General features: G+C 48.0%; 1 protein-coding gene across 1 annotated transcript in view; it reads left to right on the forward strand.

Moving 5' to 3' along the window:
* The first annotated feature begins 8,293 nt into the window (after positions 1–8,293).
* The window catches only part of LOC131269476 (octopamine receptor Oamb), a 30,731-nt gene continuing 12,424 nt past the window's right edge, over positions 8,294–26,600 (forward strand). Inside the window, exons 1-3 of the mRNA XM_058271851.1 lie at positions 8,294–8,545; positions 20,698–20,934; positions 22,874–23,117. Of these exons, the coding sequence (XP_058127834.1) occupies positions 8,294–8,545; positions 20,698–20,934; positions 22,874–23,117 (733 nt within the window). The remainder of the gene's footprint in view (positions 8,546–20,697; positions 20,935–22,873; positions 23,118–26,600) is intronic.

A 26,600-nucleotide genomic window follows, 5' to 3' on the forward strand; every position in this document is an offset into this window, starting at 1 on the left:
ACACCGACGAAATGCGCAAAATGTGACAAGCTAGAACGCGCGAGTGAAACCTGCTGAGGACCTTCCTTCCTCTGAGTAGTCCGATTTTCCAAAATGGCCGTGGCCGACCTTTTGATATTCCCAGCGGAGTCTGAGCAGGGTATTTTCGCCAACCCGTAAGCCTGCTTGCCTGCCTTGCTCGGCATTAGGGTGTTGGAGCAAACATAGCACATCTGTACACGAATAGAAAATGGCTACCATGGTCACGATCTGGTAGAAGGGTTTTCAAGTACGGCCTAACGTGCATGAGTTGGACTTGAAGAATAAAAGTCAAGTCTCAATTTTCTAAACCCACTTCGAGGTACTGATATGATTTCCTTTAAGGAAATATACGAAGGCGGGTTGATTTTGGTACGAGAACTTTGATGTACAAACGCCTGCGAAGCAATGATATTTATCTGGTTAACCTCTGGTATGTACACCGTTGTTCTTCAAAGATAACACAGAGACACGTGATCTGTATCAGTAATGAAGGCGTTCGTCATACACGCCAGTATCTGTTCCGTGTAGTTTCCAAGGGATCCGGAAAATTGGTGGAACAAATTACCCTCAGCTCACTACGCCAAAAATGTTAGTTCACGCGAAACTCCAGAAGCGTTAGTATATAGACACAGCAGCACCAACATCCGACGCACGCGTCATTCACACGCATGAGGTAGTGGCTGTAGGTGTCAGGTGTAGAACAAAGTTGCCGTTCTTATGAAATAATTATCTGACGCGACAACAACCCACCCGTTAAGTGAAATTACGCTGGCGCTAATGAACTCTTTCAATATTTCGCCTGTGTACGGTGCGTTAGGTGACAGACCGGCTGAAACAAGCGTTCGACAGTCACGGCTAAGTTGCAAATTGCTACCACCCATCCGCAGCTGGGAGACCCGACGCTCGGAAGACTTCTCTATTTCTATCCATTTTAGTGTTTGCATATCAAATGAGTCGATCGGGATATTTTGGAGTGGCTTTTGGGTTTGGGATCAAATCCATGGTTATTTCCTGTCATCTCCATTTTTCACACAATTTAAGCTTATTTTTGTCAAAAACAAGTAGTTTCTTCTGCATGATAACTTCGAAAGATAACTTTTACCTTTACCTTTAGTTCCTGGACACTTCCTATCAAACCATCGCTCTTGCATATGAAAAAGAGATTTTGGAAATCGGTTTTTACTAAACGTCATACCACTCTGCGCCTCCTATGACTTTGACCGGCACTCAAATGGCAAAAGATTTCCCCACTACTACTATGTTAATCGCAGCGATAAGTTTAGCCGGAATGATTTATGAAAATGTGACATCTTGTCTTCCTCGGCTGATCTTCGCCGAATGGCGGCGAAATGCAAACGAACAGAGCCAAGAGGCGAAATGCGCCGTCCGCTCCAGGCAGCTTTTCCGCGCTTTTCCTCCGGCGCACACCGGGGACGTGTCTGGAATGTGTCGCGTTTCGGTTGACGTGTTGCCAGCCGTAAATGGTAGTCCCTCCTGGTGGCGTGTTTTGCATTCCCACCGGGCGGACACCGTAGGGCATTCCGATGCGGGCCGGTGCCTCACCAGGTGTGCGTCTTTTTAACGCTTTCCGCATCCTGTTTTCCGCTCCTCCAGTGACAAAACCTGGCGCATTTTTGACTGACGTTGTTTTCCTTTCTCTTGATTCTGTTTCTTTCCAGGAATCTCCTTCACGGCTCGAGACATTTCGGAAGTTCGTCACCTCGGGACGCTTGTGTTCGTGTGTGTTTGCGTGTGTGTGTGTGCGAAAGCAAAGTAAGGTACAACGGTGGCGCTGATTTTCCGATGTGTTTTTCCCGTACAGGCTTTTGCAGCGACAGTGTGACATTCCCCGGGCACTTTCCCCACAAACAGCGTGGGAAAAGTGCGTATTAATGATGTTCAGCGTTCAAAGTGTAGTGTGAAAGTAGTGAAGAAAGTGTGCAACCGTAGCTGTACAACGGTTTAATTAACGTTCTTGTGCGAATACGTACAGTGAGTGACAAAGGACGAACATCTATTCGTGAGTGTGTACTGAAAAGTGTGTGACCAAAACAATCAATCAATCCTCGTCGAAAGAAAAACAAAACACACACAATTATCTGCGGAAGTGGGATCCTCACGTCCACCGACATTTGCGATTCGTCCTGAAACGTGGAAGGAAACTGAGACGGCAAACTAGAGTGCAGAAGAAACAAAGCAAAGAAGAAGAAGAACAACAAACAAACAAACAGAAAAACAACACCCAAAGCAGCAGTGACAGCAATCAAACCGTCGGACAATATTTAGCATCCCCCCATAAAAGAGAACACTACGACCCCGGCGGGTTGGGCCGTAAATAGAGTCAGTGCAAAAACCGTTTGCGCTATCTGCCAAAGCGATTAAAACCACGCTACAAACAAGGGAACGGCGGAAAAACCAATAAGATACGTAGTAGTGTCGAGAGGGAGAGAGAAAACAGAAACAAGGGAAAGAAACAATCAAACACAAGCCCGAAGAGATACACAAAACGTGGTGCGAAAAGCGACAGTGAAGCATTCCGATGGGACGTCGCCAATAATAATAATAAAAAAACTAGTAAAAACACTAAGCAGCAAAAGGGAGAGGGGTGAAGGGAGGGGGGGAAAAGGACTGCTCCACACGCGCGGAAGTGCGCGCTTCCGATTCCGGCCCGCTCGACTTCGATCTGTCCCGGATTCCTTCGGCCCCTTTCGTGTTTCGCCTCCTCCTCCTCCTTCCAGCGTGGTGTCGTTGTTGCTAGTGTTGTTGTTGTTGTTGCTGTTGTTGTTGCTGTTGTTGACTGTTTGAATGGCTTACGGGACGGGTTCGGCAAGCGCGATAAAACTGCTGCTGTTGCTGCTGCCACGACCGCAAAATGGCTAGATTCTACCAGACGGCCACATTCGGGAAGCTGTTTCACAAATGGATTGAGGGTAAGTATCCGGGTCGTTGCGTCGACCTGACACAAAGTTGTTTTGTTTTGTTTTTTCCCCAAACCCCCCAGTTGAAGTATTGAGCGATCGGGTTCGACAAAATAAAGCAGAAATGAATGTTACCCACCATCCATAAAGCGACGGAACGTGACAAAAACAAATGGCCGACCGCTCCCTGGGAACCGGGGTCCTCGAGCGCCGGAAGGAGCTCGTCTCTCAGCTGGATTTCCATGGAAATAGACGCCGTGGCGATCCAGCTATCCAGGCGAAAATGTGCGAAAAACCCCGAATGGCCGAACCGAAATTGAAATGCAGCGTAAACAACGCGCCTCGAATGTCGTCCGTTTGGCTCGTCGTTTTCTGCGAGACGCGCGACGCCATTTCTTTCACCCGAGCTGTTACATAAATACGCCAAGCCCTGCTAATGTTTCCCCCGCATGCCGCAAGGGCAGGGAAGAAATCGAAATATCCTCCGGATCATTAGGCAGAAGAGGTGCCTTTCGGTCGATAAATTTCCGGTCTTTGTTGCGACGCAAAACCGTCCGCACCTTCGTGGCGAGTGGCATTTGACAGGAAGCCCAATAAAAAGGATATGGTGCGGATCGATTACGATAAGCCACAAAACCGCAAACGTCGTTCGGTTCGTGTGGGAGTCGCCAAAATCTGTGCGCAGCGGGTGTCCTACCGGTCACTTGCAGTCGAAAGTTTTCTTTGGTGTCGTAAACGAAGGCTTAGCTTTCAGTCTCCATTAGCTAGAACGAGTTAGTTTGTGCGAGTTGAGACCAGCGATCCAAGCCGTTTGGGGATGGTGGAATAGACATATCCAAAATCTGGAACTCACAATAATAGATAAGAAGATTTATAGGCCAGTTATAGGCAGTTGGTAGAAATATGTAGTTACTTCTACACGCAAACATTCTGACTGTTTTTTAGAGCTTCAGACATGAGCGACCATACTTTATCGCCTCAATACCGGTCTTCTGTACTTAGTCTTTACTTTTTTTGTTTTTGGAATACATATTAACGGACGCCTGGCATCGACTTGACACTCGCATGAATTATAGCTTGAGCTATACATAGCCCGCGAGCGGTCGACACGAAGTCCCATGCCTAAGCCCTATTCAATCTTCCGGCTCCGAGGGCGCTCCTCCGTCCTCCAAGAAGTCCATTGTACTCCACGGCCACGATCAAGGCGGGCGATGTTGCCTTACTAATTCGATAATCACGACCTCTGGGTAATCCCCACGCCTTAGCCAGCTGCCCTTCCGGAGGACCGGTAAGTCCGGACCTATTCTTTTTCTTTTTTTTTTTTATTTACGCTCTTTTGGCCTGCCGCTCATGCGTGCACACTCTCGGGTGATAATTACATTTCATCCGAAACCGTACCCTGCCGCCCGCGCGGCCGCTCCAAACCTTGTTTGTGTAGGGAGTGTATTGGATTATGTTTGCCAGAATACGAGTCGTTCAGGCTTAAAGGCTACCGGTAGGCATAGTTGTTCTGAGGTGCGTTGGATAGATTTCGGCCAACAAACGGGCACGGACTTATCAGCATGGAAATGGTAAAGTCACTGACAAGAGGCATGTTTGTTGACTTTTTAATACTTGTTCTCATGAAATAACCGCTCGTGTTTATTAAAGTAAACCGTGGACTTATCATAGAGCTTGAGTTTCTAATCCAAATCACGAGTTTAAACGCTAGATTCCTAGCTTGAAAAAGGGGAAAACATTGCAGAACAAACAAGCAGCTGCAGGATCGCGAAAATCAAAGTGGACTGTAAGTCAACCCCCGAAAGCCGACAGCTTGAGTGAGTTTGCATTGCGCTCGGTCGGCCAGCTAACTCGAACCGACGGCCCGTATGACGGGCTAAGCCTGTAAACAGAAACACCACCATCGAGTGATTCGGGAAAACGGCTTAAATTAAAGCACCCCTTTCTCGGGCCGCCACCAACCTCTACGGTACGCGTGCGAAAGATCCTTGTCTCGTTCCAGCAAACCAACACTTTGTCGGTTATGCAATGTTTGTTGTCAGCGGACCCCCCGTCTTTCGCTTCGGCAATCAATCGTACCACTCTGACTGCCCTATTATCCTGTCCCTTTTTGGAATGCCGCCGAGAGAATGGGACCCGGGGCCACGCGCGAGGGGCCAGAATGCGGGCTTCGGAGCGATACACATTCGAGTCGATTTACGAAATCGACATACGAACTGCGTTGGAGTGTCGAGCGGCATAGCGAGCGGGGCCTTGGGGGAGGTTTTTTGGCAAAGGTTGACAGTCGTAAATTATAAATTATTGCAACCTCTACCAACTGGTCGGTGTTTTCGCCCCACCCCCCTTTCCACCGACTGTCTATTTACTTGTCTATACACATGAGTACCATCTATATCTGTACCGTCGGGCGTGCGTCAACCCCCTCAGCGCGTCCGACTCCGACTCCAAGTTGATGTTAATGGTCGTTCTCCGAAAATCGGACGAAAGGTTTTTGGGAGTTTCTTAGAAGCAGTTTTGAGAGCTACTGGTGAAATGACTGGGTGGGTGGGTAGAACATAAACAACTTCGGAGAGTCCACCACCCTTGGAGCACCGGCACGGCCTACGGGGAGACAGGTTCGTACTTGTTAGTTCGCTATCGTTGCCGTCGATTGTGTGGGACTGGAAGAAAACACGGTAAGAATTCCACTCGGCGATGTAGCCGCAAGTCGCCTGTAGTCAAGGGACTATGGCTGGACGCTCCACCTTCACGTTATTTCCCATCGGTAAATACCACCGACGCACTGGCACATACAACCACACGCTGAACACGAGTAAAGATGTTTCCAAATAGTGTGCTGGTAGTGGATGGTGCTGCAGGATGGTGCAGGTACCGACAGCGCATCCGCTCGTGAACAGATTAGAGGCCGAACGCCGGCCAGGTGAGCAGCGTGTTTAGAGCGTGCTGCTATGCAACCTGGCGCAAAACCCGTCGGGTTTGCACTGCACGTAACGTTGCACGGGGAGCCATAGACCCCCTCCCCCTCCAGTCCTATTGGGAAAAGCTGCGAAGCTCATTGGCTTTCCGTTATTTGATGGATATCGTGCACGATATTCCCGAGAACGAGCAGGACGTGCAGGATGTGCGACTGAGGGGTGAAGATCCAGGGCTTTTGTTCGGAACGGGGTTTTTACCCCTTCGGTGGTCCTTGGTCGATTGCTTTTTCCGGGGCACTCGCAAAAGGTCCGACACCCCTCCAACCCCTCCTCCTCTCCGTTCCCGGTGAGCTCGGGAGGATTTTTAGGCCGGACGGCCATCGGAGGCGAGTGGGCTCTTGTTGATTGGTACTTGCTCGCAATCGAGTTCAATTAATATATCGCGGTGGGGCGCTATATCGTCCGGCGGAACTTGGTAGCGGCTCGTGCAAACCAGCGGAAAGCGGGTGAGCTACCGCTATATTGAACTCTTCGGGGCTCGCCAGTGGCGCACACAATGCGTTGGATGACCTATATGTCGTGCGGCCACAACGTGCCACAGTTTCAAAACCCCGACTGATGTCCTCGGACCGGGCGCCTCCTTCTCGCTGGCCGTTTTTCATTATTGTAGCCTTCCGGCTGCAGTGCCACTGGCAACCAACCTTCGCAGCAGTAAACCAGAATTAGGTTCGCTGGACCTGGAGGACTGGATGCATCATTGAAAGCTCAGCGCACTCCTGAAACGCCGCCATTTTACTCCAGCCGCACCGTGTGTGTTGTCCGAAGCGAGGGCAGGGAGAGGTCGAGGAGGCACAACCGTACGTGCCATAGTTTGCCGCGCTACCACCTGCCAACCGCTTCCATCGTGTGCCGCTATTCAATCGAGCAATTGCGACAGCTCTCCGTCTAGCGCTGCTATATGGACCATTGTGTTCGCAACCAGAGGCAATCGTTTATAGATAGAGCCTCAAGTCGATCGATTAGTTTTTCAATTCGATTCCAACTTGGCTCCGTGATTTGCTTCTCTTCCCACCTCCGCTATCGTGCACCAGTGCGCGTTTGACAGCGGAATGAACACACATACACACACACACACCGACTGCGCCAGGCGAGCGCACCGCCAGTCCTCGCGAGGACGCGTTGTTCACAGTTCATCGCCTTGCTGCAAGCGTGGCTACCGCTACTGCAATTGAGCACAATTAGCGAGCGAGCACCCCCGGGACTGTCGTGCAACAGGGCCGAAACGTTTGCGTGGGCATTTACCCACACCTTGGAGCAGGCAAGAAGAATGTAAGCGCTGAGCTAGATTAAACGCTGGGAGTGAAGGATTTCATCCGGATTTGTTATCCGGCGCAAACCTCTCTTCCACTAACCGATGGCCGAATCAGTATGTGTATGTTAGTGTGCAAAACAGTCGTTTAAATGCAGACAGGCCCGATTCATTTGTTCATTTACCTCGCACCTGTGACTTTGACATATTTAGGCTGCAAGTCTAATTGTGCACACCCATCGAGGGACGTACTACTATACTTTCCCCTTGGATTACGTGGTCCTCTCTCGTGCAGCTGTGAGCTGACCCAAACTCTCGCGGTTGGGATTCGAACCCACGCCACCCGGTGCTAATGGGACGATTCTCCAACCGGCGTAACCGCAAGGCTATCCCGTACTCGTCGTGTTCAGGCTACAGAACGGAATGAACTTCCCAGCAGGCTTTATCTAGGTTCAGTGCCTGCTGGGAGGATGGTTTTGGTAATATTTGCAATGATGACAGCAGGTGTCAATGCACCAGTATCCTGCTTCTAACTGATATGCTGACTTTATCCTTATCTCTCTCTCTCTCTCTCTCTCTCTTTCTCTTTTCATCTTCTTTGCTATGCTCTCTCCCTATTCCCGCTCTGTTCCTCGTTTTCTGTCCTGTCGCGGTTCCGCTTGCTTTCTGCCAGGAGAAAGACGCCATGCAAGCAGCGCAAGCAGCAGCAACAGCAGCAGCAGCACCAGTAATCGCCCAGTAGCTGCATCGCCATTACGCAAAGGAGTCTCATCTGCGCCAACAGACAGCCTACTTGGTGGCCCAGCCGGTGGTCAGCAGCAGCAGCAGCAGCGAAAGGACTCGGCGTTGCGGAGGAAGCCGTACCAACGTCGTTGTTGGGGCCGTAGTGCGGTGCGAGCCGCGGTCATCATCACCTGGAACAGCAGCCGGCACCTCGGGGCGGAAGAAGCGACCGTCTGCCGATCGCTGCGCCGTCATCACTCTCCGACTCTTCGACACCTCTATCACTACCATCACCACCACCATCACCATCATCACCTCCTTCATCACCACCGCAACCATCACCAGCAGCAGCAGCAGCAGCAGCGGCGGCGGCACTACCAACAGCAACAGCGCGTCCGGAACGAGCCATGAACGAGTCGGAGTGCGCCAACCTGCTCGCATCCGTACAGTGGACGGATCCGACTAATCTGGTCTCGCTGGCGGTGCTGGCGTTCATCAACGTGCTCGTCATCGTCGGCAACTGTCTGGTGATCGCGGCCGTGCTCTGCTCGCACAAGCTGCGGAGTGTTACCAATTTTTTCATCGTTAGTCTAGCTGTTGCTGATTTATTAGTTGGATTAGCTGTATTGCCATTTTCGGCCACCTGGGAGGTGTTTAAGGTAGGTTAGGTTCCAGAGCCCGCAATCGCAATCGCATCGCCTCCTAGAGCCGCCAGGCGTAAGCGCCAGCGCTAAGCCGTCGTGCCCGGGACTCAATGGGACCCCTTCAACCCCCCTTGTCCATTCCACCTTAGCTGGCCGTAGGAGCGCGGGGGAGGGCATCAAACCGGTCCCGGTCATCGTGGAACGAAAGGCAACCGGGCCCCGAGGTGCCGGTTCTGCGGTCTGTGCCCTTTTTCGTTCCCAATCACTCGTTCGCTCTCCCTCTCTATCTCTATTTCTCTCTTCCCCTATCTCTCTCTCTCTTTCTACACCTTCATATACAAATGTATGTTCACCGTGGGTTCTCGTCAGCGGCGTGATCCAAATGACAGCCGCGACGCGCGACGATTTCCTATGCAAATTCGTGCTGGCGCAAGGTGCGCGCCCGGCGTGTGGTTGTGGACGTGAGCAACGGGACAGCAGCAGCACCAGCAGCAGCAGCATGCCGTGCCCGTAATGATTGGCTGCGGCTATCTTATTTCCGATGCCCATGCCCCAAACCCTTCCGTGGCGCACGCAAAGCTCGCGGAGGTCAGCTGGAACACGGGAAAAAACAAAATTATGGCGCTCGAATCGCATTAAAAATATATCTATTTTGCAACGAGTACAATGTTGCTGGCCAGTGAATACCAAAGTCGCTCGTATCGGGAAGTACACTGACTCAGCACGAGTCCTTTTCCCCCTTTTGATCTTTACTATCACGCCAACAGTATCTTGAATCTGTTCGTGAGCCTGGTTTAGGTTGACACTTGATCCCTGAGCTCCTAAAATATCAAAGTTGAAGTCTCAGACACATTTCTTCATTCATTTTGAAATACATGAGATTTAAAGTACTCCATGAGCTTCTAAAATCTCGAAGTTGAAGTCTCAGATACATTTCTTCCGCCATTTTGACCTACAAATACAGATTCATGAGATTTAAAGTACTCCATGAGCTTCTAAAATCTCTAAAATGAAGTCACAGATATATTTCTTCCGCCATTTTGAGCTACAAATACAGATTCATGAGATTTAAAGTACTCCATGAGCTCCTAAAATCTCTAAAACGAAGTCTCAGATATATTTCTTTAGCCATTTTGAGCTATAAAGTTCTCCATGGCACATCCAGCCTGCCCGGCCATTTGAGGGTTAAGTCGGAGTGGCGTCGACGCTCTCCCGGCGATGTCGCGCGATCCTGCGCCATCGCAAAGTCACGAGCGCAATCTTCGGCTGAGAACTTCCCTCGCGTCGAGAGGAGTGGAGAAGGGGAGACGGGGGGCAAGTATTTGCATGCATGTCCCCCATTGTTTCGCCGCTGCTCGCTTTCTTCCCCCACCCTCCCCCACCTTCCACGAGTGCCACGGATTGATTGGTGAGCAGCGAGACGTTCCGAAAACGTGCGACACTGCGCACCGTAAACCATCAATTATGTTCCGTAACCTTGTACCCGGTACTCGCTATGATTTACCAGCCAACCGACCCTTCCCTCTCTCCCCTCCAGCACCAACAACAAGTTGACGGTACCCAATAGGTTCCAATCGAACGGGGTTGAAGCGGCGGGTGGGTGAGCTGAAGGCGAGGGTCTAATTTTAGCGCGCCAAGGCAACACGTGCCGATACGAGAGACATTCTCAGCCAGCTCCGCTGCATTGGAAGGGTTATTGCAATCAATTCCAAACAAGCCACCCCTCCCCCCCCCTCCTCACCACCCGAGCGCTCCCGTTCTAATCGCTTTGGCTTTCCTCCCGATTGTTTTTCTCTGCTTTCAAATTATCTTCCAAACCACACTGGCAATCGCAAAAATGGCAAAGAGACATAAATAAATTAACATATCGGCTCCAGCTCCATGCCATATGTGCCCCCCTTACTCACACACACACACAGACGTTTGTGGCTCGCTTCTACCCATTTCTGGTAGATCCCAATCAGTGAATGTAATTTTCACTCAAAAATCGTTCACCAAAATCTCCGGGAAAGCCGGCTGCACACCCGCCCCACAAAACGTTGACGTTTCGATTATGTGTCAAAGAAAAGATAGACAGGGTGCTGGTGTGGGTGAGTTTATGCACGGACGCACAGCATACTGTTTTGGAAGAATATGGCCGCTTGGCGGGCTGGAAAATCTGGTTCTATTTTTGCAGCTCACCCAAATGAACCCGAATGTGAATGTGCCCCCCCCCCCCCCCCCCCCCCCTCCCCTTCCCTGGAACGATAAACTGCAGTTTCTGGCAGGGTTTCGGGAGGAAGCAAGGGCGGAACGCAACGTTTCCTCGCTCGCACGAAGAAAACCTGCTCGTGGGGCAACAAAAAAACAAAAACAAACAAACAACAAGGGTGGGTAAATAGGGACGCAAGACGAACGGAAAGGGTGAAAGTTTATGCATGCGCCGAATGGAGGCTCCCTTTGGAAAATAAATAAAAAAGAGAAAAGAACCAAACTCAATATTCATTCAAATTTATTCTGATTTCTTATCACTTCACCCCGACGAGGGCTCGAGGGGGGGTTCAGGGGAAAGCAAGGGAGTTTGGGTTGAAGAGAGGTTGCAAAAGGAAAGCGTTAAGGTTGGGAGGGAGGGGGGGAATATTAGAAAACGACGCGATGCGACGTGATTAGAAATCTGAGCTCCGAAAAAAACGCTGGATGCTCTTGAAGTTTTTCATTCGTTTAATCTTTCCTTTTGTCGGTTTCTTTATTAGGTTTAAAACAGTGTCACTTTTTTATGTTTGTTCTCGGTCACCTTGCCAGTGCCACTCCTGGATGTTTACACCAACATCGGGTCAGCTGTGCGCGACCGGGCACAGACAAAAAAACAAACTCCAATTTCATCCTTTAAGGGGGAAAAAAAGGTATAAACCAAACTTTGCCTTAAAGCAACTTGACGTCTGACGGCGGAAAACCCCCGACGAGAGGTTCCCGTTTCGGTGAACACACGCAGGCAAACTACTAAACGGTGTGTGTGGAGCGAGAAAGTGAGAAAATATTATTTCCATCGGTTCCATTTCCACAGCGGTTCTCAATCACTTGCATTGGAAAGGATTTAAATTTGTTTAGTTTTGAAGAGTATTTTTGAATGAGACATGGAAATTAAACCTCATAAAGGTAAAACAAGGTTTAGGTTAAGGTTGGAAAAACATCAAGACAGTTCTCTTCTGTAAAAAATAGTGTCTAAGTAAAAAGTGAAAACCATTTTCAAAATGAAAAAAGAAGTAACTTGTTAAAAATAGTCAAAAAATGGATGAAAACAGCGAATACCAATCCAGAGGTACGACGTGACGAAGAGAGGTACATCTTTTCGTTCTCGTGGGAGGTTTGGCGAACCCCTGTTGTACCGACACAAGAACAGTACATACAAGGCCATAGAAGAGGTTCCCAAAAACAAAAAGGGGAAAAAAAGAAAGCAACGGAAAAGCGTGCACGAAAATGAGGCTTCATTCTCAACGGGGTGAAAATAGGACACACAGGGGCCAATCAGTATGGAAAAAAACTAGAGAGAAAGAGAAAGAAAGAGAGGAAGAGAAAAAAAAGGAGCTGAAAAGAAACTGTCCGGCTTGTGCGCTTTGTTGGGACGAGCAACCCAAGGAAAATGAACCCGGACCGATGGGAACCGACCGATAAGCCAGTGTGTGTCGGCCACAGAGCAACCGGAGGGCTCCCATCATCCGATCGATGCTCAACCCCCCCCCCCCCTCCCCCTCCCTCTCTGCCACCTCCCTTCACTGTTCAGGTGGCATCCTCTTTGTAGCAAAGGAAAACCCCGGAGGATGATCTGCGCCATCTTGCCCCGGCACCGATGCTGGCGGTTCACCCGGAAGAAGTTAATCGCCATCACTCCGTACCGTCATGGGCACACGCACACACACATACACGCACCGGAGGCACAGTGTCATTACATGCAAACCTCGTGCCTCGTGGCGCCACGATCAGCCGCTGTAGATTGAATTATCTTATAAATTGGCTTTATTATGAAAGCCAATAATTTTATCTTATAAAGGTTGCGTAACCCTATTTCCCTTTTCCATTTCCACCTCCCCCGTTTCATTACGAGCTTTCCACCTTTTTTTCTTACACCTAGTTAGGGCCCCCCCCCCGTCGGGGGCACAGAAGCTCGGTTTTGCTTGAACTTTCGCCAAACTCGAGCCCACCGCGATCATCATCATCATCATCATCAGCGTCATCTTGGAGCAGGTGCCCTGCAAACGGAAGGAAATCGCGCACACGGTGACACGGTTTTTCCTTCACAGAAAAGAAACCCACAGGGGAGGGGGAGGCCCTGGTGTGGGTGGAAGGAAGGCGAAGTTCTTCCTTCACGCGCCATAAGCACGCCGGAAAGGAACAGCAAAAAAAGGGAAAACCCTCGCGAAAAGAATGGTTTCGTCGTCGTTGAGCTGATAAGCGAAACAAAATATGTTAAGGTTAAGAAAAAAGTGAGAAAAAGAGGAGAAGGAGTGAAATGGGAACCGAGGGGAGTGGGAAGGTTGATTTACCATATTCTTCTCGCGCGAAGTTAAGCACTAATATATGTACTTGCTAATCGTTGTGATGAGAAGGAGCACACTGTTTTAAAAAACAGTGCACAGTGGTACATCGCCCACAAATGCAGGGGTATTGATTACATTTTTCTCGTAAAGGTTACCCGCCTTTTTTGTTCAAACAAAACTCGTGCTCGTGTCACAAAGTCCGAAAGCGAACGTGTCAAAGTGCTGTGAGTACTGATTTGAGTTTTCCGTTTCTTTTTTTCGCTCCGAAAATCGGTGGACACGTTCTGCGTTCTGGCTGGGAATGGCTGTTTGTGTGCGCTTACGTGCATCACAACCGTTCTCATTAGGGCACCTTCGTAAGGTCCTCCGGTCCGCTCGCATATAGGGGAATGTATGCCGCTGTGAACCCCACCAACTTTATCTGCATCTTTAGTACAAGAATGCATGTCAAATGAACTAAGATGATCAATACCGCACATTGCACTCGGAGTTGTCAGTTTGATCGAATATTTTCCTATTTATTCAAAATAATTATGATTTCCAATCATGAAATTACTACACAAATAAATTTCGCATTTGTTTGATGAATATCTATCTATTATTTAGCTTGTTAACAAAATTAAGGGTTTTTGGTTTCTTTGACGTTTGCACATAGCTTTACAATAAGTCATTCGATGGCGTTTCCTCATTTAGCACGTTGACTATCAAGCGTTTTTAGTACACGTTTTTAGTACAATCTTTTTTAATTAATTTTGTTTATAACATTAATTCATCCGACGGTTTTTGAAGGCTAAACAAAAACTTATCTTCCCAGAGAAGTGATATAAAATATTACTGTAATTTTTAACTTACATTTTCATTTATTTGTGGAGAAAAAAAACTTTTTAGAACTAATGACAGCTGGCTATCAAAAGTGATAACCATGGCAGTCGACGTGTTAAACTTTGAATATTTATTATTGTTTTGTATTTGTGATTCCAGAAAAAGGTTTTGAAGTTTGGAGTACGAAATACATAAATAAACTAAGTTTTGTATGATGTCCTTAAAAAACACAATGAGAGACTGTTTGAAGCATTTTTTGTGTTGGTTTTGCGTAGAAGGCACATATTGCCTCGCTTTCCCTTATGGCTTCACGGTCGCGCTCCAACGAGTTTTTCGAGGAGGGGGGGATTGATGAGTTACAGATAAGGTGACGACGATGGGCGAGACTTTCTATTTCCCCAAGCAAAAACCCACCCCCGATGGAAAATGGAAGGATTCTGAAGGGCACGGTAAGGTGACGCGTTCTGGAGGAGAGCTATCATCCACCGGTGAGAGGGGGAGGGGGGGGGGGGGGAGATGGTGCAAATTCAATGGCGTTTCTCCAAGGTGAGAAAGGGAAGGCGCATCGGCCAAAGGCAGAGAAAAGAGGAAGCGAAAAGAAAAACCAAACCCTTCGTGTACATCGAAAATAAGGCTAGAAAAAAAAAAAGGCAAGAATGGGTAAACCGATCAGGCTCAGGCCACGTCTGCCCGCTGCGACGGTGACACTTTCAGGGCACATCATCCCACCCCACCCCGTGGTGGGTGGCGGGGGGTGTGAAGCAAATGCGAAATGAAAATGCCTCAATCATCAGTTCTCGTGGCAGCCTTCGACAGCTCACTTCGTCGGTTAATTAAGTTTCAAGTGCGCCCAGCTTTATTGGCCACTTTTGCCAGCGTGGAGGCCGAGGAGGGGGGAGGGGATAAAGGGCGCCTGGGAGTGGGCAGAACGCGCGGGCTCTGAAAGGCGCACTTTTGCACTTTGCATTGAAAAGGAGCCAACGTCAATTGGATGGATTTAAAGTTTCGCCCTTTTCCCGGGGATATATATCGCTTTTATTCTTCCCTCTTTTTTTCGTTATTTCTTTTATTTTGAATAATTTAAATTGCGTTACGTTTTCTTTTCCCGCCTTTTTTTTCCGCCCGCGGCTTTTGTGTGTTGCTCCAAAGCGTCCATTAGCTCCCTCGGCTCGGTGCGGGTCAGGGACTTGGTTTGCTTATTTTTTCCTCTCTGCTACATCTTATTATACACCGTTCCACGCTTCTTCGGAACCTTTTGATGTGAATGTTTTATCAAAGGATCGTTTTCTGCACTGCTTTCCCACAAGCGGGTTGATTTTTTGACGGCCACGGCGGGGAAAAGAACGGGGAAAGGGGAAGGGGGAGTGGATGCAGCGAGCGGTTATAAAACTTTCACCGAAGCGCGGTTTGTTTAGTTCAAGGTGGGCAGCTTTACTTCGCTGCGAGGGATAGAGAGAGTGAGAGAAAGTTCTTCTCGCTCGTGTTTTAGTAAGTAACTTTAATTATTTGATGACACGAGTGTACATTTGAGGTTAAATGCGCACACATGCATCCACACACACACACATACTCAACATGGTGAATTGGTGTGTCGAAAGGCAAAGTTTGCGAAGGTAAAAATCATGTCCGAAAAGCCGGTTCGTCAACGCACAGTGGGACATTCGCCTGGTTGGTCTGGTCGAGAAATCGAGTTTCAAGTGTTAGTTAAACTAACTAAACATTATTTGGTTTTCTTTCCCATTTGATGAGGAAATTATCTCCGGCTTGTTTGGAGTCACCATCACCACCGCAGCCGGAGGTACCAGGCGCCTCCATCGCCGCTAGTGACAGCTCGTGTCATCGGTATTATAAGCAATCAAAAAACAATCAGTTTAGTAAACCACGATTATTTCAACAAAGTCGCCTGAAAGAATTCTTTTAGGGTAACATTTTATAAATCAATTTCATTTTCATTTCAATCTCCTCTAAGTTGCCTACTGTGCCGTTCCTGAGCTTGCCGTTTGAGTTTGTTTCGGGGGGTTTGAAACACATACCAAGTCTGTCCAAACAAAATGAATAAAAGTGCTCGAAGAAATCAACCCGGTCGGATCTTTTTATGCCGTTGGGGAAGTTTATATTTATTCCAGCATTACAAAACAAAAGGTGGAAATGGAGAAGAGGTTACCATGGTTCAAGCAAAGGAGAGAAGTTTGACAAACGTCTGCAACTACTGTGTTTTGTTCATCTCGTTTTGGATAGCGTTAGCGTTTGAATACTGTCTATAAACATATGAGATTTAGTATCGAGCATTTATAGACTATAGACTATAGACAAGATCTGTCGTATAAAACCAACGCTCTGTTGATCTTAGTATGGATCAAAGAGATTTAATTCAAGCCAGAATGTCATGTTTTTGTACCATACAACTGTCAAACTTCCTTCCGTGCAAGTAAAAACAAAACATTTGTATGTTTGACAGCTTAAGTTTAAGAGAAAACGAACTTAGGAGAAAGTTGGAACTACCTAAAACTGATGTACGTGCTACTTTCTAATGGAAGCTCCTCAATGGCGCAGTTCGCCTTCTAAGAGATCCCCGAAACCAGTTTGAGCAGGTTCCACTGGAACCTCTTAGTTCGAAATGTCGCAAACGATGCCAGAAATCGAAACCCTTTCTTCAGGCAGCCGGTTGTGTAACACCGGCGACTCGACATTGCACTTTAGATTGATGTCGCCGCCCGGGTTTTGCCGGCGGTCGGTACCTTACCCGTACCGTGTTTAACATACTTCGGAATTAACTTCTGTAATTATGATTTGCATGATTCCGATCGGAATGCTAACGCGCTCGTAGCTCGCAAGGGTTTGGGTGTTGCGTGTCGCATTGTTGGCCAAAGGAGGCCGTGGGAACCGGCACCAGCTGGTACTTTGCGCGCGTTGGAAATGGGTTTTGTTTGCATGTACCTCGGTTCCGTTCGATGTTCGCCGATAGCACCGATAGTCCAAGACCCAGCTCACAGTGGAGAGTGCCTGGGCTGAGTGACAGATTTGAGGCTCCGGTATCCTTCGGTGTACAGTTTTTACCTACGTTTTAGTAGTAGCTTACTAAGCTGTACCCGTGGGTTTTTCACCATCATCTGCACAGAAACCATCAATCTCCCGCTCTACTGCTAGCTCTAAAGCTTTCGCCCTTGGAGGTTCCCTGGAAGCGGGTCGTGATACTACGATAAACCTGGGACCCCCTTCGTAGAGTGTAAAGGTCAGCAGGTGTGACGTGGTGGATATTTGGAGCACCTATAAACATAAATCTCATACCATAAACAAAGGTCTCCTAAACCTACGGTACATCAAATAATGAATTTCCCCAAAAAAAGCAACCTGAAACACTTAAAAGTCTGATAAAACCACACTGGGCGACCTTAGAATGTTTGAGAAAAGCACCCTGTGTACGTATTCTATGGTCCAGAAGCTGCTACTCGCTATGTTTTACGGCTAAGGATAGAGTTTGTTGGATGTGGCGCAGTGTTTGCGACCAAATAGTCCTACCCTGCCGCGCACAAGTTCGACAGCCATGCCTTCGGAAGTACCCCATCCAGGTATGGTTAGGCACGCGAGCCTATCCTCGCGCTCAGCGTCGACGCTGTTTGCTGTAAGCAAACCAAGACAACACGTTAAAGTTAAACACGAAGTTGAAACGTAAACGAATGGTGCTTGATGTGGGTAAGCTTAGCAACTGGACCAGATGGCGTGGAACGTATCGAAGCGGGAAGGGTGGAAATCACTGTCCCATCCGGAGGGGGGAACCATTATAAACGCGTGTCGTCGGCTGTACACCGTGTCCAACATATTTTCGTACACTTTTTCCACCGAAACCGTAGTGGAGGCGCCACAGCTCATACACTTTCTACATATTTTTGTAATATTTATTTATGTTTACACATGTGTAAATCTTCAACCAAAGATGATAAACCTGAGGGAAGCAATAATATTTTAACACTTTCGAGCTACACTTGTGCTTTCTTTCTTTCTCCGTTCGTGTTTATGTCAACTGACCTTAACACGTTGACTGTCAAGCGTTTTTAGCACACTTTTTTAGTACAAACTTTTTTTAATAAAATTTGTTTATAACATTCACAAAACCAACGGTTTTTGATGGCTAAACCAAATCTTAGGTTCACAAAGAATTGTTATTAAATATTACTATAACTTTTAAGTTACATTTTCATTTATTCATGCGACAATAACTTTTTAGAACTAATGACAGCTGGCTATCAAAAATGGCAGGCATGGCAGTCAACGTGTTAAAAAAACATGAAAATTCACTAGATCCAAGAAAATTTGATATGGTTAACAGAATCCTACTAAATAGTATAAAATAATATATGTTTGAATTTGTATGAGAATATATTTGACACAGTGTAGTTCACCCGGAGAAGCACGGAGGCGATTGCTACGGGCTTTCGGGACGTGCGAGATTTTCCTCCTACATTCGGTGGCCAAATTCTGCGTGGAGAGAGGTGTTAAACGCGACCTCTAAACCACCACCACAAGCACATACGCACGCACACGCGCGCATACGCTCACATTTCCACAACGACTTTCATTCGCTGGCCCTTCAAACTTCAAGCGTTTGCTTGTTTTTCCCCGGCACTGATCGTTTATTGTGTGGTGCGGTTTTTCACGGCGTCTGCCCACCGTTGGGCGGGTTGGAAAATGAAAAGAAAAATTAACCCAACCGCCCCGGCCGGGGCCCAACGCGGTTACCGGAAGGATCGCCCTTCAAAAGCACGTCCTCTCGCGCCAGAGGCCGTGTGATTAAAACACGTTTTGTGTAAAGTGATAATGCGATTAGGTGTTAATTGAAAATTTATAATTCATTCGGCCGCAGTTTCGCCGGCTGGCTGGCTGGCTTGGCTTGGCTGGAATATTTTCCGGGCAGTTTTCCCGGTTCGCTTTTACCGTGCGCGCACGATCGTAAAGCAAGTGCTGCGACGTAAAGCGATTAGAAAAACCAAAGTCGATGTAGTGCTCCGACACGGGGTTTCGTTCTCTTCTCTCCTTTTGCTTTTCCTTCACCACGCACCCCGCACCCTTCCTGCGCCTTTTGTTTCCCGAAACCCAACCGTTTCGTTGACTTTTAATTCTTTTTGCAAACCTTTTTTTCCGCTACCCTTCAGACTTATTGGTGGAATATTATTATCATCATTGTTATTGTTTTTTTTTCCGCGCCGAGTTTTTTCCCCCTCCACCCTTGGGAAGTTGTGAGGGGGGGAGAGGTTGGGAAAAATGGCGGCCGCTAAGTTTTGGTTTGCTTTTCGCACAGCGGTTAATTTTCCCAGCTGAGCTTCGGCGCCCCCTTCGGTTTCGGGGGTCGTAGAAGTGAAATGAGGAAAACGAAATCAAGCGCCGAAACGCCGTCTATGTGTGTGTGTGTGTGCGCTTCTGTGTGGAAATGGAGAGCAGAAGATGTAGCCTTTCGGTCAAAATTTCGGTTGCGCTGCGGGTAAGCCCCAAAAAATGTAGCCGTACTCAAGCATCATCAGTCGGTCGCGCGGGGGAAAAGTTGGTGGCTTTTCTCGTGCTCCCAAAAGGAAAAAAACGGGAAAACAACCCCGAACGTCGCTGCGGTGCTGCTTTTCTTTTATTCAAGTGCGCGTGTTTCAAGGCAGGTGGGGGGGGGAAAGTGCCTGCAAACATATCCGACAGGGCCTGGGAGAAAGGAAGACGAGCCAATGGCGAGGAAAACTTCAACCTAACCTGGTGCAGATTTCCCGGCGCGAGGTAAAACGTTTCTTGCTCGATGATGGTCCTCAACGTTGGTCGGTCGATTGGGTACTCCAACCGCTGGTTCTTGCCGCCATTGAACTCGCCATAGTTGCGGTCGACCTGCGTGCACGCGCCTGCTCGCGTGTGTGTGTGTGTGTGTGTGTGTGTGATTATTTTTTGCTAGTTACTGAAGTGTTCGTCGCTAGACGTCGGATGAACTAAAAGCCATGCGGGTTCGATTTAAGTCCCATGCTACACTCAAGTGGTAATCCCCAACCTCCCACGGTTGCAACATGGCCGAACCCTTCCCTCACCTTCACCGTAACTCCTCCCCATCCCATACCCTCGCCTTTTTGCCTCTGTTTTTTCGAATATGGTCCGGGTCGTACCCGAAAAAATCGTCATTTATGTGCAAATGAGATTACACTTGATTTTTCTCTGATTTCCCCCTTCGCTCTGCTCCACTTCATCCACCAACTTCAGCGCGTGCGAACGCTCCACTACTACCATCTTACGTAACGCAGCGAGTTTATTCTCCTCGCTGGCAACTACTCGCTATTCCACGGCGCTTTTGAACTTTCGATCCTTGCCTTGTGTTGTTTGGAGTTTGTTTCGTCAAGGTGTTTTTGTTCTTTGGCTTAAAACATCCTTTTTTGTATTCACTCTTACTTTTTGCAATTTTTTTTCATATTTTGAATCTATTTTACTATTGTTCTGCATATTTTTTCCCTTAAAAAAGTATTTTTAATTACGCTTTTGTCTAGTCTTTGCTAGTTTACTAATTTCATTTACCATTTCTTTTTATTTAATTTGGCGACTTCTGATAGCGAGCCTTTTTACTAGTGTAAACGTCTTTACTAGTTCAATTTACCTTTGGCTTTTTTTATTTCAATTAGTATCTTCTGTTGGTAAGCCTTCTTCTTGGAATCAATTATCTTCTCATTTTGTGGAGATCTGGGATTTAATTGGCATTTGTGAAATGATTTAACTGGTGTTCCTAGAATGTAGACTTTAATTTCGATTTTACTTTTCGATCGTTACTTTAGGCTTTTCTCTCTCTCTTTTTCTCTCTTTCTTTTCTCTCTTCTGCAGGTTTGGATATTCGGTGACGTATGGTGTCGCATCTGGCTAGCGGTGGACGTCTGGATGTGCACCGCCTCCATACTGAACCTGTGCGCCATATCGCTGGACCGGTACGTCGCCGTCACGCGACCGGTCACCTATCCGAGCATTATGTCGACCAGGCGCGCCAAGTCGCTCATCGCCGGGCTGTGGGTGTTGTCATTCGTGATCTGCTTTCCGCCGCTGGTCGGGTGGAAGGAACAGAAAGTAAGTTTTCCCCCCAGTGAAAAACATTGCCCTCTCCACACCCACAATAGGTGGATTGATTCGGGGTGGGGGGGGGGGAGCTTTTCCGGCGGACGACTGAGACCCCGCGAATTATTGTGATGTAAATGTGTTTTCGCTTGCGGCCTACTTTTGGATCTTCCTGCCAGTTTTTTACGTGCATTTTGTTTTTTTGTTTTGTGACAAAGCCTTTTATTTTTACCTTCCTTTTTTTCCCCGATAACTACTTCGCGGTTTTATTGACTCGCAGGGATAAATCGCCCGAATCAGCAAAAATAAAAAAAAAGATGGAGGAAAAGTAATTATTTTTAGCTTTTCGGCGAACCTTTGCCCACTTTTCTTTCCCACCACTCATCCGCCCACTCGTCCTCTATCTCCACGTCGTTTCCTGTCGCTTTCGCCGAAAAGCTACCTCGCGGAACCAGAGATTTTGCGCATCACAATGCCGCCTCCCCGGCAAAAGCCGAACCTCGAGAATTGATCAATTCAAACCGGCGGTTGCCTGCGCGACTCCCCGCCGCGGGCGGCCTATTAGCTGGAATATTTGCGGATAATGCCTATCGATTTACATTTGCTCCGGAGGGCACTCCATTCAAGACCCCCCGTGAATTAATCCCTGACCGATGCGGGCGGCGCTTCGGCATGCCAGGACGTTGGGGAGGGCTTTGGGAGAGGCGAGGCGAACAGAATACTTCAAATTCTGGCCCTTCGCCACAATCGCCCACCTGTAATTCTTTGTGCAAAATTAACCTCCTAATAATCGAAACGCAGCCGGGGGGAAAATTCGTTCGGGTTCCGTGCTGGGTTACTTTTCCGTCCGATATTTCTTGTCTTGGTTTTGGAGTCTTACGGTTGTTGTTTTCGAAACAAGGCCATTTCCTTTATAACTTGGCAATAATCAAAATGTTTATCGGAACACACCGCCACCGAGTCCTTATGCTTAGTTTACACGAGGCGTAAAAGACTGAAAATTGCACGCGAAACTGTCAGTTTTGCTGTCACTTTTTTTTTTCGTAACGTGTAGACGACGTTACTAATCGTTAGACAATCTTAATGAAAGCACATTAGATGTTGATTTGAGTGTTTGACTATAAAAAAAACACAGCAGAGAGGTAAGGTATTTAACAACTATTTTCCATCCACTCGCTATTTTTCACTCGCCGAACGAAAAACAAATTTGTACAGATTTTGACAGTTGACTGACCGACTGACAGCATTTTACCGCTTGCTTTGCGCTTCATGTAAACTAAGTATTAGGAGTGGATATTTGGGACAGAAAAACGCGCTCGAAACGATAATACCAAACAATATATTTGAATGAGATTATAGACATTAAGGACCCTTCAGCTGGAGGTCGAAGTCTTGAACTTTATGTTGATACCCAGGGATATCCCTTGACGCTGTTCAAAATCTGGCGTTCAGGTCCAGGTGTCGATGCGTTAACATCATTGAAAAAGAGTTCTAGTCCAGAGAATTGGATGGTGCGTGGATGTTTCACCATCAGCAGCTTCTCTTGCATGGAAATTCGGCAGGGGTAGTATTTTGCGGAACGCTTACGAACGACTTACGGTTTCGTGAATATCGATTCTACGCTGTGCCGAAGCGTTATGTTAGAGTTCAAGAACTCCCGGCCCTTTCATGGGAAAATCAGGAAACCTTCTTTATGATACCCCCCCCCCCCCCCCCCCCCCTCTACCCGGAGCAGCAAAAGGAAGCAGTTTAAATTGCCTCTCACGTCGCTGTGTGTTTGTGAGCGCCTGTGGAACAGGCCACGGTAGGCTCAAAATGGATGTTCGTAAATCGTTCTGCCGGCCTTTCGGGTAAATTCGAGGAAAGCGTACCGCGGTGTTGGATTTTTCCCCCAGATTAACCGATTTACCATTCTCTGTCTCTTTCTTCCCCTCCCTCCCCCTCGCTTTAGGTGAAAGAGAACGTTTATTATCAATACGGAAACTACACACTGGTGTCCGTGACACCGTCCCCATCGCCGCCGCTTCCCTGCCCCTGGACGTGCGAGCTGACGAACGACGCCGGGTACGTCGTCTACTCGGCCCTCGGCTCCTTCTACATTCCGATGTTCGTGATGCTGTTCTTCTACTGGCGCATCTACCGGGCGGCGGTCCGGACAACGCGCGCCATCAACCAGGGCTTTCGCACCACCAAAGGTAAGCCCGCGCCTGCCCACCCCCTAGCTAACCCCGCTACCCATTCGCCAGCCCTCGAATTCCCACAGCTCACTTCACCGGTGTTGTTGTAAACCCTTCCTTCCTTCCTTCTACCCCCCCTATGATCCCTTGTCGTGTCCGCTCTAACGCTTTCCGCATCATCATCCCCAAACCCGGTATATTTCCCACGCCGTAGCCCAAAGCCCCCGTTCGGTGTACATACACGTACGCCGAAAGGAAACGCGGGGCGGAAGAAAACTTTCCCCTCCAACTAACCTTCACCCCCCCACCACCATTCCAACCGTCGTCCTTTCCAGCAACTATTTCCTTTCGTACATCGTCTTGTTCGTTATTTTTTTTTATTTTTGCTGGATGAGTTCGAGGTTTCTCTTCGTGTACTTTTTTGTGTCGATGTGTCTCGTAGTAGTTTCCTCCTACCCTTCCCCCCTACCCTCCCTTCCCCCTTTCCCATCATTGGCCCATGGTTTTGGGTTTGTTTTAACTCTCTCCGGTTACCTCTTTATTGAAATATTAAATTCATATATTCCACTTCCAAACTGTATATGTACGTTTTCCGTTGCCCATGGTTTTTCCCAACACCTGGTCCCCACTCCCCCTAGTGTTAGTGCCACCACTCAGCTTGCACGACTAATCCACTCCAAAACCTCCCGGTGTAGGGTACTGCAAAGATTTTGGGGATAAAAACTTAGAAGCGCTATTTCCGTCTCCGTCTCGGACAGTATGAAGATCCGGTGGCTTTTGCTGCATAGTCTGTACCTGCAGTATCGGTCAACAAACACATGCGATAAAGCTTCCTACACGCTCAAGAGGCTCTTAGCCGCGAATTAAAACTGCCTTGACTTCACGTTTCTTTGCCTTGTTTACTTTTCGGGAGTATACGAAAAGAAAACAAAGGAAGCAAAGCTCTTCGTTTGAGACATCCTGGATTTCATTAAAGTTGCATTGAATGTCGTAGAAACTCCCGAAAACATAGATGAAGAGTAAGAGTAAATATTCATTAATCTAATAAACAAGCTTCAATCAATTACCCGTGCTGATTAAAATAATATTGAGTAACGTTAGCTGAAACGGAAAACCTCATTTATACTTCCTCGTTTTTAATAATCGTCACACATGTCGCCGTCTGTTTGGTCCGATACTGTAGGCTCAGCTGCTGATATGAACACTAACCCCGGAGGGTGTTTAAATATGAACTAATTCGCTCGACATCGTCTCATACTGGCTTTGGATCTATATATCGTTATGGGTTCGCTTTAAACCGGGTTTGCTTTCGGCTTCTGAGAAGTGGTTATAAAACACGGGGCAAGGCACACACCATCTGACACCGTTGCGTCCAGGCGCATATTCCCAACCTGTCTCCGTCGTCGTAAAGTGGACGGGTGGAGTTAATTTTTCTATTGATTTGTAATTATCCCCAGTCTGTCCCAGCTGCTCCGGTTGGGAAAGCTTTCCCGAGCAAAGGCACACATCCTCCGTGTGTGTGTGTTTGTTGCTGTTTTATGCCGGGTGTGCTTCATCCCAGCTAAGCATATTAGTGTCATGTCCCTGTAAGACGAAGATGCAACCGTACAGCTTTGAATCGCTTCCTAATGAATTGTGACAGGGTCGTCCGTGCGTGCTCGTCTTGTTGCTATAAAGTGACGAGCATTGGCAACTAACAAGACTCCCTTCTTTCTTACGTTTCGCTGCTCCTCTTTTACCCACCCTGTCTCGCTTACTCCATTTATTGCTATATTATCGCCTCAGCATCAATCCACAGCGATGATGAAAAGGTGCTTGAAGTAAGTGTGTTGGGTTTCGGTTCACACACAGAATGAACTCAGCGAAAGAAGTCGCCATGAACTACTTTCCCAAGCCACTTCCCCTCCTCCTTTTTCCTAGGTTGAATGGTACCCAGAAAGGGAAAGCTTTCAAATTGCCGTAAGATATTACGAGTTCTGGAGTAACGACCTTTTTCCATTCCATGTTCTATGTTACCGATTATTTAAAGCATGGAGCAAATAGAGGTTTTGACAATCAGGAGCCGACTTCAGATCTAGAAATCGCAACCCTCTATCAGCATGCGGCAACAACTTTCAGGACAAGGATTTTGATCTGAAAAGCAACTGTAAATATTTGCTACATCTAGTAAACTATGCCTTTTGATAATGTCTTCGCAATGTGTGGCTCGGCTGAAACAAAAAAAAATCCACCGAGCCGCACATTGAAGCTGGTATTTACAGAGAGCACGAAGAGCTGATAGATAGAACAAGAACATAGGATGCCTGGAGGTCCCAGAATAGGGTGTTCCGATGCAGAATGCATGTCGAGGGGAAGGGGGAGGGGGAGCGAGCAAACGGTTTGATAGCTTCTAGTACCGGATGCAGCCATGAATAATCAAACCGTTGTGATTACCCAACCCGCTACTTCTTTGCCAACTACTTCTGCCACTTCTCGGCTCCCCGAAACCTGTGCGTCCAAGTTTCTAGCAGCGCTTGGAGCTGGAGGCGCAGCTGAACATCCGATGCGGGCAGGAAGGACCGTACGCTGATGAACCTCTTTTGTGTGCAAACCGGATTCAGGCCACGGCCTTTCTCGCAGTACGCTGAGGAGGAAAAGGGTGGGGGGGGGGGGGGGGGGGGGGGGAGGAGGTAACGGGGGAGATCTAAACAAGAAATGGGAGAAAGGATGAAAAATGAATAGGACCGAGGGACAGGATACGGCATGGCTCATTTTCTAAAGTCCACAACTTTAATTGACGTCCTGAGACATAAAATGCATCACCTAGCCTAGCCTCATAACCCGGTGCGCTCCTGCCAGCGTCCGTCCTTCATCGGCTGCCAAACCGCAACCACCAAAGGCAGTCTCTCCATTGCCATCAAACTGCCATTAAATGTGGAAACGGTTTGAGAACTAGGAGAGAGGCGCCTCCACCTCTCAAAGCTGTCAGGGTTTAGGCTCCTCTCCGGGGTTCTCTTAGAAACTCCGGCAAAAGGCACTGATTGATCCAGAAGAGGGTCAATTGGATCGCACTTCGGGTTCCCCTTCGGAGCGTCGGGCAAACCGGATAATCTCAAATCTCCATTTCACTCAGCAAGAATCACCAGGTACGCCCGGGCCACCCTTGTCCGAGCGCTCCAATTCAGCTTCCTGCTGAGGGGGACGACCCATACGGCTGCAGCGCATTGCCGGGTGGTTTAACTGGAAGCTAAAAGACAGCTGTCACCTCCAGACATCCCGTTTCGCCTAGCACATCGTCACGCACAAAAACACATTCTGGATGTGACCGGTTTCGGCGGGGGCGTGAAGGACTATACACGCTTGAGGAGAGAGAGTGAGGCAGATACCGATGAGTACTTTTCCCATCAGGCCATAGACCGGGCTTCGGTTTTCGGTTCGCCTGCAAGTAAGGGAGTATATTGCAACCTTTGCACAGATTGTGTGCGGGAGAAATTAATAATTTAAATTGTCTAAATGAATTTC

This window comes from Anopheles coustani, chromosome X (assembly GCF_943734705.1).
Source record: "Anopheles coustani chromosome X, idAnoCousDA_361_x.2, whole genome shotgun sequence".
In the NCBI taxonomy this organism is placed as follows: domain Eukaryota; kingdom Metazoa; phylum Arthropoda; class Insecta; order Diptera; family Culicidae; genus Anopheles; species Anopheles coustani.